Source organism: Hypanus sabinus, chromosome 25 (genome assembly GCF_030144855.1).
Source record: "Hypanus sabinus isolate sHypSab1 chromosome 25, sHypSab1.hap1, whole genome shotgun sequence".
Taxonomy (NCBI): Eukaryota; Metazoa; Chordata; class Chondrichthyes; order Myliobatiformes; family Dasyatidae; genus Hypanus; species Hypanus sabinus.
Window position 1 is genome coordinate 22,257,882 of NC_082730.1, and position 13,919 is coordinate 22,271,800.

Sequence of the window (13,919 nt, forward strand, 5' to 3'; positions counted from 1 at the left end):
GTACATTACAAAATTGGAGGGAAACAGGGTTCATTCTCATCTATTAGATGGGTGCATGCTAGCAGATGTCAACCTCCATATTTGGGATCAGAACTCCATTCTCTAGCTGTCAGGTCAGTGGTCTTGAATCTTCTATCTACTGAGAGATAGAACTACTTCAGAGAGCAAAATAAGTGGAATCTTTTGATGACTGAAGGGAGTTCAGGTCACAAATGAACTAGAACTACATCATTTGCCAACCCTATACATTGGCCACAAACTATGGTTAGAACTTAAAGCAGAGTTACAAGTTTACATCCTCAACCATCATAGCACATTTGCACTTTCAATTTTTCATGTATAGCCCCAACAATGTTATTTATGCACATTCCTCCCATCAATCCATAAAGATTAATCCACATTCACCTGATTTACAAAGTCTTTTACTTGAACTTTTAGTTTTGTAAGTTAAATGTAAATGTCAAACACTAGCCTGATTAAACACTAGAGGGAGCCCCAGAGCTCAACAGAGAAACAAGGCTTGGTCATATTTTTGAAGTGTCAGCCAGACTGCAGAATTCCACTAACTTAAGTCTTAGAACAACATTTACAATGACTGCTTTCTCTCCCACCCCAAGAAATATAGTTTGAATTATCCACAATTGGAAAGTTGGACATGCTGCATCATTCACCTGGTAGGCTGATACTCTAGGTTAGGGTCCCACAACAAACCTTCATGCTTAAGATTACAGTTCTGAAGGGAATTCGGAAGAAACTCCTTTATCCAAAGGAGTTTCTTTGGATAAATGTAGTATTTCTGCCATGGAATGCCCAAAGTTGGTGGCACTTTAAACAAGAGACTGGATATACACATCAGGGAGAAAGCACAGGATTGTGTTTGTATTTTTTTTTATGGAGGAACAATGAGGGAAAGCTCAAGTTGAGCATAAAATCTTACTGTGGACTGATCAGTTCAACAACTGCCCCGTTTCTGTGCCATAATTCCATATAGTCTTTTATTCCAAGGCTCAAACAACTTAACAGAATTTGCTAGTTTATTACTTCCGGCCGCTTTTTTTTGGCTGGATTTCAATATTTTAATGCAACTCAGTTTTAACATGACCACATCTCTTAATTATTCAGTTATATCATTGTTATGTGAATGAAGATTCTGGTATGGAGACCCGCAACTTTTTCAACAGAGGTATTTAATTTTATTTGGTTATGTGCCAGATGAAGAATTTCAAAGAATTACATCATTCCCAAGATGGAATAACATTATACATTTCTGGATTCAATGCAAGTGAAACTGAATACCAAATAACAACCAACAAGTGAAAATATTATTTGCTCATAGGACACACTGAAATAACTGGGTGGCGTGGTGTCATTGGGCTAGAAGGGCCTGCTACTGTGCTATATTTCCAAACAGATAAACTGAAAATTCAAGTGGACCATTTAGGATTCTCCAGTCACAAGCAGCAGCTGAATGGGCACAACATATTTTGATTACGGAACGGGGCCAATATAGAAAGATCAACTTATTTACAAATAAAGCAACTCCAATTATCTGACATTTATTATAGTGCATCCAAGTATCACATGCAATACATACATTCATGGAAAATAAATGTAGAAAATTAATACATTTAAGACAAAGTTGCAAACATTGCTCATGTTATATAATCATATCATTACAGTCCCATTCAAATGCTTGAAGATCCATTTTACAATGTTTCACAATCTATCTGAAGGTCCTGGTGTCAGGCCACTTACAAAACCAACTTTTAGGGAGGCATGCATGTTTATGAAAATGACAATTAATATTCCATGGATGGATACACTGGAATGCTGTGGATACATTGCACATGTATGCAAGGTCAAACCATGCAATACAGCCAGGATAGATTGATATAACAAACATTGTTTCGTAATGGATGGGGGAAAAAAAAATCACATCTTGGATTCATCTCATTTTGCTCACTAATGAAATTAAGTTCAAATTGGGTCATTTGCAGGGTGAAACAAGACATGTAGCAAAGCCAGATTCTTTAACGTGGAAGTTGCCATGTTCCCCAATTCTGCAAATCCATCTGGATTCTTAATTACTGAAGAATTAACAATTGCTCTTCAATACTGCACAGGCAACAAATTTCAAAGCTGAAGGTAACATTATCAGATCAATAATATGTATCTCAGTGGTCTACCAAATTACATGTCTAACATGGTTTCTGCTAGAAAGAACAAATCTGGTTAGTAGAGAACTGAAGACTACTTTCAGAAGAACAATTAATAACAAAATGACCAATGAACAAAGAACCAATGTACTGCTACAACGATATAATAAAGCTAGAAACTATTGAAGTTTGTTCAATTATTTCTTACTGTTCCTGCTGTGTCGAGGATTTCAAGCATACATTGTTGGCAGTCTACTTCAACTTGCTGAAAAAGAGAAAATACATCTTAATTTAAATCTTGCATAATTAGCTACTTAATTAAATTAATATCCTTTTAAAATATGATTTTTTAAAAGTTGTAGGCATTTATAATAGACAGGTGGATACAAATGGGTCAACTAGTGCCTCAAGTCTGCTCCAATCAGTCAGACCATGGCTGAATTGCACATCAATGTCATTTATCTCAATATTCATGCTCAACACTTCAGATTTCAGCTCCAAAAGTTACTGATTCAAATATTTAGAGTGCTGCCAGCACTTAACTGATGTGGCAAAATGTCTTCTTGATTTTAATGCTGAATTTTCTAATTTAGAGATATTATCTTCTTGATTGGGTTTCCCATTTTGATATGAGTGATTGGAATGGAAGCCATTAGGCAAGCAACTTCTTCAGAACTTAGACAAGAGACTGCAGATGCTGGAATTTGGAGCAGGTATCTGCTGGAAGAAAGGGGTGGTGAGGAGAAGAAATGAGGGCGGATGGATGCTGACGATGAGCGCCAACTGTAGTAGTGAAAGGAAATAGTGGATTCCAGTTAATTGGACTATCAGTTAATCAGTCAGACTTTTAAAGAAAAGTAAATCAGAGGTAGCAACCAAGATACCTTTTTTTTTTGTTTTGTGACACGATGCCACTTCATGTGGACAGGAGACTGTTGCTGAACAGTTTCTAACTAGTGGCAGTCATGTGCACTTGTTAGGCTGTTAGACACTGCACTATGCTTAGAATGAGCATTTTAAAATAGCGCCAGTTGCATGTTTGTGTCCAAAAAGCAATGATAATCGGCAAGAATAAAGTAACAAGACAATTCTGAACTGTTTCACTCATTGCAGTTTCAAGAGTTCAGACTTGGAAATGCCAAAAATGACCAGGAGTGAAAATGAAACCGTTCTTAACATGTTGAAGTAACAAAACTATGAAGAATTTGAAGATATCAACAATCAACTTTAATGTTATCTTTGGCCCCCACTGAACACTCAGCTCTCACCTGTGGCTCAAGTAGTTGTTTGCATGTAACAGCAGCCACAGCCCGGTACAGTTTGAACAGGTGGGATAAATCAGGTGAGGGTCAATGGCGGGTCACATACCCCAGTGAGATAGGGACAGGGACATTGTTGTCCTAGTATGCAAAATCAGCTGTAGCACACTGGGCAGATGAGATCTACAATGAGATCCAAAGGCCAGGAAGGTGGTTCTGCAATGCTATGTGGAGAACAAAGCGCATGAGAAGGCACAGGAAGTAGTCATGGGCATCCAAGGCAACTTGGGAAAACCCCAACTGTGATGTCTACTTGTAGCACTGGACTCAGACTCAAGGTTTAGAGAGTGGAGCTACCCCAATGTAATGGACTTTAAAAACTCTTCCACACAAGTTTCCTGTCAGTGGATGGGGCAGGCAATCACTGTCATTGGTAGTCTTCCAATCTGTTCTGCATTTTATTCAAATAAATAATGTTACTCAGTTCAACAGTAGTGCCTTGTTCATATACCTTTTTAATTATTTCCATGAAACATGATGGCAAAGCAGCACAACACTATTATAACTCAGGTGTTTCAGATCTTGGAATTCAATTCTAGCACAATTCTGTAAGGAGTCTCATTCCACATCCTGTGGAATATGTGTGTTTTCCCCCTAGATGTCAAGTTTCCACTCAGTACAAAAATGTACCAGGTAGCTTAACTGGTCATTGTAAATTATCCCGTGATTGGGTTAGGTTAATCAGAGTTGTGGGTTTGCTGGGGCATCATGACTTGAAGGCCTGGAATGCCTACTCCGTGATGTATTGCTAAATAAACAAACTTTAGCTAATTGGGGCAGCCACTTAATTGAGCAAAAATGTACTACAGGCCCCAATGTGTCACAATTAACCAGAATCCACTGCATTGTCATCCAGAACTTTTGGATCTTTATTTTTAATAATTTAGTAATTCTTGTTTTGTTATGAACAAAGGTAAAATTGTGCTTTACAGCACTTTCTTGGGAAACTAATGCAGGATTTTATTTCCCAGTTTGAACCAATTCTCTTGCTGACCATTCAGCAATTTAGGTCACGGTAATGTATAGTTAAATGAAGAACTGAGCAATTTCTGTTCCACAATGTGACATCTAACAATGTTTTATATTAGCCACCCAGGAGACTAAGATTGCCAAATTGAAGCCTAATTGTAGTTTTATGCTGTGAACTGATTAAATTCCTCAATTTACTGTTGAAATGCAGATTTAAATATTTACGGAACTGTGGAAAATTTTAATACTGTAGGCCTCATAGCAGTAACTTTTATTGCAGTAAACTTTGATGATAATTTTCAAACATCACTCAATGTCACAATGATTTAACTCCATTTTGAATGAAAGGTGAAAGTCACTCCAATATTTGCTGTCTGAAGTATTTTGACTTCATACTTTTGTCATTTAGTTTGCTTTTGAACCAAATTATCAGAAGTTTGAATTTGACTCCTACTAAAATAAATCTAATTGTAGCAAAGTGCCCATTACATCCATTAATAACAGCTCAAAATAGAAAGCATTAAATGTTTAAAATTTAATTTAACAGTTCCAAATGAGGAAAACTTCCCATTTAGAAAAGTATTTATAATATTTCTGAACACTTTCATAAAGCAACATGCTTTTAAAAAAGATTGACATACAACTGTAATACGTAGAGAAGCCATTACAGACACTTTCTCATTAAATAAATTCAGCACAGAAATAACTTCAGTTGCTTTCAATGGATGTGATCAATGGGTCTGAAGGACACTGGTAATTTTGGGTTGCTTTGTGAAGTCTCTTCTTAGGCTCTCGGGCTACTGAGAGAACAGCAGTCTCACGTTTCCTGAGATCACTAGTTAATAATGAAGATTAGAGGCAGCTCTCAAAAACAGATGGCTGCTGATAGATATAGTAATAAAAAAATAACTTTCTGTGTTAATCATAATGTGATCAAATAGTGACACAGCATACACACTCCAGTTAGGAGGATTAAAGGATCAAGATCTATGCAAGTTCTGTAACAGCAGAATACAATAGACCCACACCATGCATTGTTTTCTCAACCCTGCAACAAATCAAATTTGCAAGAAGAATGCTTAGTTTTCTGGAAATTTTAGGAAATCATAAACAAGACAAGAAATAATGACAATTGGGATAGGTGGAAAGTTGGGAACATGGGAAGAAAACGTGCCCAAACAGGCTGGAACAAATGTTCCATGTGCAATGCTTATAAATTTCTATGTAATAAAGGACAGCGAGATTGAAAACCTCAGCAATTTCTTCAATCAAGCAAATTTCAAATGCAATTTGCTGCATTCTCACTTGCTCATTCCCGATGAGACTAAAATGTTTTGTTTTTAAAAAAGATTGATTTCTTCATATCTTGAACTGCATATTAAAAATCTCCATCCTTGACTGCAGACTAATTGAGTAAAATACACTGCAAACCCATTGGCCCAAAGCTGTTCCACCATTCCATCATGGCTAATTTCCCCCCCACCCCCTCCCACCGACTGACTTCTTCCTCATTGCTATAACCCCTGATGTCCTTACGAAGGAAGAACCTCCAACTTTCCTTTGGTACTTGGAGAACAAAATAAAATTTAAAAAATTGTGTCCTGACGAAGGACCAAAACGTCAACAGTGCTTCTCCTTATAGATGCTGCCTGGCCTGCTGTGTTCCACCAGCATTTTGTGTGTGTTGTTTAAAAAATTTAAGGTGACACTATAAAGCTGCAGTGGTGAATAGAATCAACTTGATTACTTATTGACAAATGGAGCAGAGTGCATAAAGCTGAATGCACTGGAACTACTGGGAATGAGGATGGACTAGATGACAAAGTGGTCTGTGCTGTATCAACATCACCATCCCCTACTCTATATTATTGTAAAGTGCTAAATTTTAGTCAAGCCTTCGTAGTTAAGTGTGCAACTCCCAGCTATCTTACTGGATTTTTAAATTTAAGAGTGTCACTTGCAAAAGTGAAATAGGCAAGATTTGGGATCAAAATTTATCTATAATTGTGTTTCATCTCTACATAGATTTAAAGAACCTGATCTGAGGAGGATATGGACCAATGCAGAAAAATCAGATTAGCATAGATGGACTTGTTAGTCAACATGGATGAGTTGGGACAAAGGGCTTGTTTTTAATGTTGTACTTTGCAACAGTTGCACATACTGAGTGGTTTAAATGCAAAACCTTTCAAGGCATTTTAGGCAAGCACAAAATGAAAGAGCCACAAGAATGGATAGCTGATTAAATACTTAGTCAAAGCAGTGGACTTATTGAACATGTTTTATCTTCTCTCCACATTCTTAACATCAAAAAGGAACGAAAGCTAAAATCTTCGCGCTGAAAAACAGGGAACGAACAGAAAAAACGGGCCAAAGGAACAAGGTGGTGGTTAGCATCAGAGATTAGAGGGAGAGCCAAGGCAGCAAGTCAGCAAAAGTAGGTCCAAATTTAAGGCAATAAGTGCAAAATTTATGGCAGCAAGCACTGGAGAGAAGAGACGGAGTGAACATACAGATGTTATAACAGCACAGTAGAGTTTTGGATAGTTCTGTGCAAAGCAAGAGCAGATTTATTTTGAGTTGGTAACAATGATCAGTGGAATGGATACAGTTTATATGAATTTCAGTAAAGCTTTAGATAACTTCCCATATGGGTCTCAACCTTTCGGGCAAGTCACCATTGCATCAAATTGGATCAAAACGTCAGTTTGGCATTAGGAGACAAGGGTGATGGCAGAGATTTGTTTTTTTGTTCAAAGATTAAGCAAAGATCAGAGGTGCTGGTCTGATGAGTAGTCTTGGGCTACACGGTGAAATAAACTTGAGTTGCGAACAAAGGAAAAATACACGTCTCCTGACACCAATCACCTTGCCTTAAAGGGCAGCATAGTGGCAAAGTCCAAGAGCTACTAAATTGATTCAGCAATCTATTTGACCCATAACTGCAATGAACACTGCCAAGAAAAGCAAACCTAGCTTATCCAGTCTCTCCTAAATGCTGAAATATTCCACCACTGGCACATCCTGCTGACTCATCAGCACTGTTCTGGGATTTTAATTCATAAACTATTCAGGAAATTCTAATTGTTTAACTTGATACAATCCTCATCAAATCAAGCCTACATTTTAACATGTATCAATTTTATCCCGTTAGGGGAGACTGAGCTCCTCTTTATCAAACAGGAGGTTGTTTCAATTTCTCAGTCTACTTTGCCATGATCCTTTCATCTTCTGTCTACTGGCACTGCCCTTTCCATAGCTATTATTTTGTATTTTTGTATTTCTGTTTGCACTACCATGGTGTACATATGTTTTCCAATGATTTGTACGGATGGCAATGTTTTCCCACCATCTCAGTACATATGATAATAAACTTGCTAAATGTTTTGCTGTGTTAAGTGCAATAAAATACAAAAAGTTGTCATTGCTACCATACAGAGAGGAAGATCACATGCACACACTTCTCAATCCCCGCCCCCCCCCCCCAACCCCCAACCAAATACATACTACCAAATCTCACCTTTCTGTAGGAGTCTTCTATTGTTGGGTCATACTTTTCAACAAATATTCCCTGAACAAACTGTACAGTCTGAAAGAAATAAAAACAATTTTAATGAGCGCCATTATTATTGCAAATAAAACAATAGTCTAATCTCAGTTGGAATATATTTCTAGGAATGGAAGGAAAAGCCTGGATTGAAAATTAACATAAGTAGCACCTTACCTATTTAGACTTAAAAGTTCATGTTCTATTGGCCTATCATTGCTCCAGTTACAAAACCAAAGTACAGGTAAGCAAATCCACAGAAAAAGATCAAAAATTCATTCAACTCGTAAGTGCTCTGTTATGTTCATTATGCTACTATCAGGCTCTAGAGATTATAAAGCAGAATATGTAATGGTTTAAAAGCCTAAAATAAAAGGACATGATGGCTATAAGCAAGCTCCAATGTAAAATTTTCAAATTCAAATCTAAAAGATTGAATACATCTTGCATAGGTTAATCATCAGCATTGGACTGGAGCTTTCCCAATCCAGAAAATCTAAACTACAAACACTAACATCACAAATTATTCATGAAACTTTACTTTTCAAAGTGACTTCTGGTTTATGATAAACTTGAAGTTAAAATCTAGCAATGTTATTTGAATCACATTGGATCAAACATGAAGCATCAAAGTTAACAGATCTGTGCAAAATTATTACACAGAAACATAGAAAACCCACGGAACAATACAGTCCCTTCAGCCTACAAAGCTGTGCTGAACATTACCTTAGAAATTACCTAGGGTTACCCATAGCCCTCTACTTTTCTGAAGTCCATGTACCTGTCCAGGAGTCTCTTACCTCCACCACCGTCGCTGGCAGCCCATTCCACGCACTCACCATTCTCTGCATATTAAAAAAAACTTACCCCTGACATCTCCTCTGTACCTGCTTCCAAGCACCTTAAAACAGTGCCCTTGTGCTAGCCATTTCAGCCCTGGGAAAAAGTCCACACAATCAATGCCTATCACCTTATACACCTCTATTAGGTCACCTCTCATCCTCCATCACCCCAAGGAGAAAAGACCGAGTTCACTCAACCAATTCTCACAAGGCATGCTAGCCAATCCAGGCAACATCCTTGTAAATCTTCTCCACACCCTTTCTATTGTTTCCACATCCTTCCTGTAGTGAGGTGACCAGAACTGAGCATAGCACTCCAAGTGGGATCAGACCAGGGTCCTATATAGCTGCAACATTACCTTTTGACTCTTAAACAATCCCACCATTGAAGGCCAATGCACTGTATGCTTTCTTAACCAGAGTCGATCTGCGCAGCAGCTTTGAGTGTCCTATGAACTCAGACCCCAAGATCTTCATTCCTCCGCACTGCCGTTAATGCTATATTCTGCCATCATATTTGACCTACCAAAATGAACCACCTCACACTTATCTGGGTTGAACTCCATCTGCCACTTCTCAGCCCAGTTTTGCATCCTATCAATGTCCCACTGTAATTTCTGACAGCCCTTCACATTATCCACAACACCCTCAACCTTTGTGTCATCAGCAAATTTACTAACCCATCCCTCCATTTCCTCATTCAGATTGCGCTATAAATAAAACAAAATGCTCTGCAAATGCAGCTCAATTTTAGTGAACTATGACCAATATAATCTGCTGATAAACAACACTTTTCCTCAGATCTGTAGGGGCTGCTTTTTCCAGGTCACAGCTTATTTGGCTTACAAGTGGAAAACCTGCTTGAAAGCAGGGCATGTTGGCTCAGATAATATTGCCTATCTCAAAGCAAATTTTTCATTTGTGTGCAAAATTACAAATTGTTAGATACACGGACAGGAACAGGAATGCCTTCTTGTAGAATCAGGCACACAAGTCAAAATGGATCAAAAATCAACAGTGATATCTAGCCTGAATACCAGTGCAATAGACTTCAACTCAAATTGTACAGAACAGATGATTTTAGCTCACTTCATCAGCTGATGAAAACATAAATTCCAGAATACTACCAGAACTTAAGCAATTGGTGTTCAAAATCGCAGCACTTTTAAAAATTCAGCAAATTAAACAATGTACAATCAAGCAGGTGTGGTGTGTGGCCAAGTGGTTAAGACATTGGACTAGCGATCTGAAGGTCATGAGTTCAAGCCCCAGCCGAGGCAGCATGCTGTGTCTTAAGCAAGGCACATTGCTCCAGTCCACCCAGCTGAAAATGGGTACCCGCAAAATACTGGGGGTTAACCTTGCGATAGACTGACAGCCTGTGGGTGGGGCTTGTACCCTTAGTCACTTCACACCATGGTAACTGGCATGAGAACCAGCCTGATAGGCCTATAAGGCTCGGGACAGACTAACTAACTTAACAATCAAGCAGGAAGCACTGGTATCTTCATGGGTGGGAAACTGACATCCAACCATATGGAATCAGGCTTAAAATCACTAACATGCAGTGCCTACAATATGTATTCTCCCCCCATCCCTTGGAAGTTTTCATGTTTAATTTTTTACAACACAATCAGTGGATTTAATTTGGCCTTTCTGATACTGAAAAAGACTTGTGTCAAAGTAAAAACATATCTCTACATAGTGATCTAAATTAATTACAATATAAAACACTGCAGAAGTTTTTTAATATGACACAGCAAATCATCACTGGTGCAGCCAATTAGTTTTAGAACCCACATAATTAAATAGAGATCACATGTGTAGTCAAGGTGTTTCAATTGATTACAGTCAAAATACACCTGTCTCTGGAAGGTCCAACTGCTGGTGAGTCAGTATCCTGGCAGAAACACCACAAAGATGAAAGAACACTCCAAGCAACTCCACAAAAAAGGCTATTGAAAAGCACGTCAGGAGATGGAGACAAGAAAATTTCCATGTCACTGAATATCCCTTGGAGTACAGTTAATGAATAAATGAATACAATAAATGAAAAGAATATGGAACAGCTGTAAGTCTGCCTAGAGCAGGAAGTCCTCAAAAACTGAGTGTGCCAGAAGGGGATGAGTGAGGGAAGCCACCAAGATATCTGTGACAAATCTGGAGGAGTTACAAGCTTCAGTGGCTGAGATGGGAGAGACTGCATGTACAGCAGCAGCTGCCTGGGTGCTTCACCCATCGCAGCTTTATGTGAGAGTGGCAAAGTGAAGGCCACTGATGAAAAGACCAGACATGAAATCTTGACTTTGCCAGAAGGTACGTGGAAGATGCTGAAGTCAGCTGGAGGAAGGTTCTATGGTCTGATGAAACCAAAAGCCTCAGAATAGAGGGCAGTCCATTTAGATCAGCGATGGAGGAATTTCTTTAACTCAAGGGTAGTGAATCTGTGGAACTCAATACAACAGATAGCACTGGAGGCTCCCTGAGTGACTATCTTGTCCATTCATTCCTCTCCACTGATCTCCCTCCTGGCACTTATCCTTGCAAGCAGAACAAGTGCTACACCTGTCCCTACACACCACCTTCCTCACCACCATTCAGGATCCCTAACAATCCTCGAGGTGAGTTGACACGTTAGCTGTGAGTCTGTCGGGGTTACCTACAGTATCTGGTGCAGCCTCCTGTATATCAGTGAGATCCAATATAGATTAGGAGACTGCTTCGCCAAGCACCTATGTATGCTCCGTCTGCCAGAATAATTGGGATCTTCCAGTGGTCACCCACTTTAATTCCACTTCCCATTCATATTCTGAAATGTCGGTCCATAGACTCCTCTACTATTACAATAAGGCCACACTCAGATTGGAGGAGCAATACCTTATATTCCATCTGGTTAGCCTCCAACCTGGTGGCATGAACATGGATTTCTCAAACTTCCAATAACAGGCCCCACCCCAGTGTCTTTCTATTCCGCATCCCCTTTTCCTACCCTCACCTTACCTCCTTGCCCTCTGGTACTCCTCCCCACTTTCTTTCTTCCATGGCCTTCTGTTCTCTTATCAGATTCCCCCTTCTCCAGCCTTGTATCTTTCACCAACCAACTTCTCTCACCACAGGAGCCCTTGAGGGCTGTGTACCAAATCCCCTCCTTTACTCCCTATATACCCATGACTGTGTCGCCACCCACAGCTCCAACCTGCTAATTAAAATCTAATTTAATCTGCTAATTAAATTTGCCAATGACACTACATTGATTGGCCTAATCTCAAACAATAATGAGGTAGCCTACAGGGAAGAAGTCATCTCTCTGACACAGTGGTGTTAAGAAAACAAACTTCTCCCTCAATGTCGCAATAACAAAGGAGCTGGATGTGGATTACAGGAGGAATGGAGACAGGCTATTGACATCAATAGATCTGGGGTTGAGAGGGATGTTCCTTGACATCCACAACACCAAGGGCTTCATGTGATCTGTACACACCATCTGTGTGTGAAAAAAAGCACAACAGTGTCTCTTTCACCTCAGACAGTTGAAGTTTGGTATGGGCCTCCAAATCCTAAAAACTTTCTACGGGACACAACTGAGAGCACCTTGACTGGCTGCATCACTGCCTAGTATGGGAACTGTACCTCCCTTAATCGCAGGACTCTGCAGAGAGTGGTGCAGACATCCCAGCACATCTGTAGTTGTGAACTTCCCATGATTCAGGACATTTAGAAAGACAGTTGTGGAAACAAAAAGGCCCGAATGATCATTAGAGACCCGAGTCATCCCAACCATGGTCTATTCCAGCTGCTACCATCTGAGAAACAGTACCGCAGCAAAAAACGCCAGGACCAACAAGCTCCGGGACAGCTTCTTCCACCTGGCCATCAGACGGATTAATTCACACTGATTTGAGTGTACAGCTATGTTACATTGACTGTTCTAGTTATCATAAATTATAAATTACTATGATTGCACATTTAGACAGATGTGATAAAAATTTTAGTCATGTATGTGAAGGATGTAAGAAATAAAGTCAATTCAATTCTCAGCTCTTTAGTTGCCCCTCCCCATTTTACCTATCACCCTGTTTCTTCCTCCTCTCCCCTCCCAACCTTCTTAAACATCCTTTTTCTCCAGTCCTGATGAAGGGTCTCAGCAAGTCCACTGTACTTTTTTTCCCATAGATACTGCCTGGCCTGCTGAGTTCCTTCCGCATTTTGTGTGTTGGTTGAAAGTGCTCTTAAGTACTAATTTAAAATAACATTAAAATACCCCTTTCTTTCAATAACACTCATCTGGCAAGTGGCTTATAAACATTATGAGGGCTGTAGACAAAACTGCACATCTTGATATGGTGTTAATAAAACTTCAAATTAGCTGCTGGAACATTACCAAATCATTAATAATGCACAGATAGTAGCTCTCAAATTCATTCCTATTAGAGAATTCTAACAGCCATTACAAAACTGATTCAGTTGATAACACAACCTACAATACTTAGATCAAGAAAGGTTAGCAAAAGAGCTGCATTAATCTGCGTCTCTGATCATGATACACAGGTTTAATAGGAATTGGAATAATTTAGGTCAGTTCAGGGAGCAAATGGAAGAGAAAGGATAAATGTGAAACCACCCATGCCTGAACACTGCCCAGTTACCCTAGTTAGAATAACAATACATGGTTGGATGCAGAATGAAGAAATGCTCAACTATTTGATGTTTCCCTTAGAAGATAGCAAATAAAGGATTTGTTCATCAGCAGTGCTTACCTATGCTTTTCAACCATGGTTGTTTAAGTGAGAATTAATATGTTTTTCTAATCCCTTCAAATTTAGTACTCGTCCATTCAGGGCAAGCACAGTTGACACAGAAAGGGCAGGAAAGGAAGAAAAATTATAAAAGCAATTTAGATTAGTGGTCAAAAAATCCCTAGTGGTCAGAGTTAATTAGGAACCAAAAAGGAGATTCACATAGCAGATGCAGCAGGGATGCCAAAACAAGCACCTCCATCAGCTTTCCCCAGCTGCAGACAATGTAAATGGAAAGGAAGTGACTGTAGTGAAGGTTTGGAAGTCCTTGAGGTAGGAAATTCACCAGT

The 13,919-nt window shown here is 39.2% G+C and overlaps 1 protein-coding gene across 2 annotated transcripts in view; it reads right to left on the reverse strand.

Moving 5' to 3' along the window:
- rap1aa (RAP1A, member of RAS oncogene family a) overlaps positions 1-13,919 on the reverse strand; it is a 95,630-nt gene that overhangs the window by 20,910 nt on the left and 60,801 nt on the right. For both annotated transcript variants that reach the window (XM_059950287.1, XM_059950288.1), the window contains exons 3-4: positions 7,965-8,033; positions 2,365-2,421 (exon numbers count right to left, since the gene is read on the reverse strand). In XM_059950287.1, coding sequence (XP_059806270.1) covers positions 2,365-2,421; positions 7,965-8,033 — 126 coding nt within the window. The remainder of the gene's footprint in view (positions 1-2,364; positions 2,422-7,964; positions 8,034-13,919) is intronic.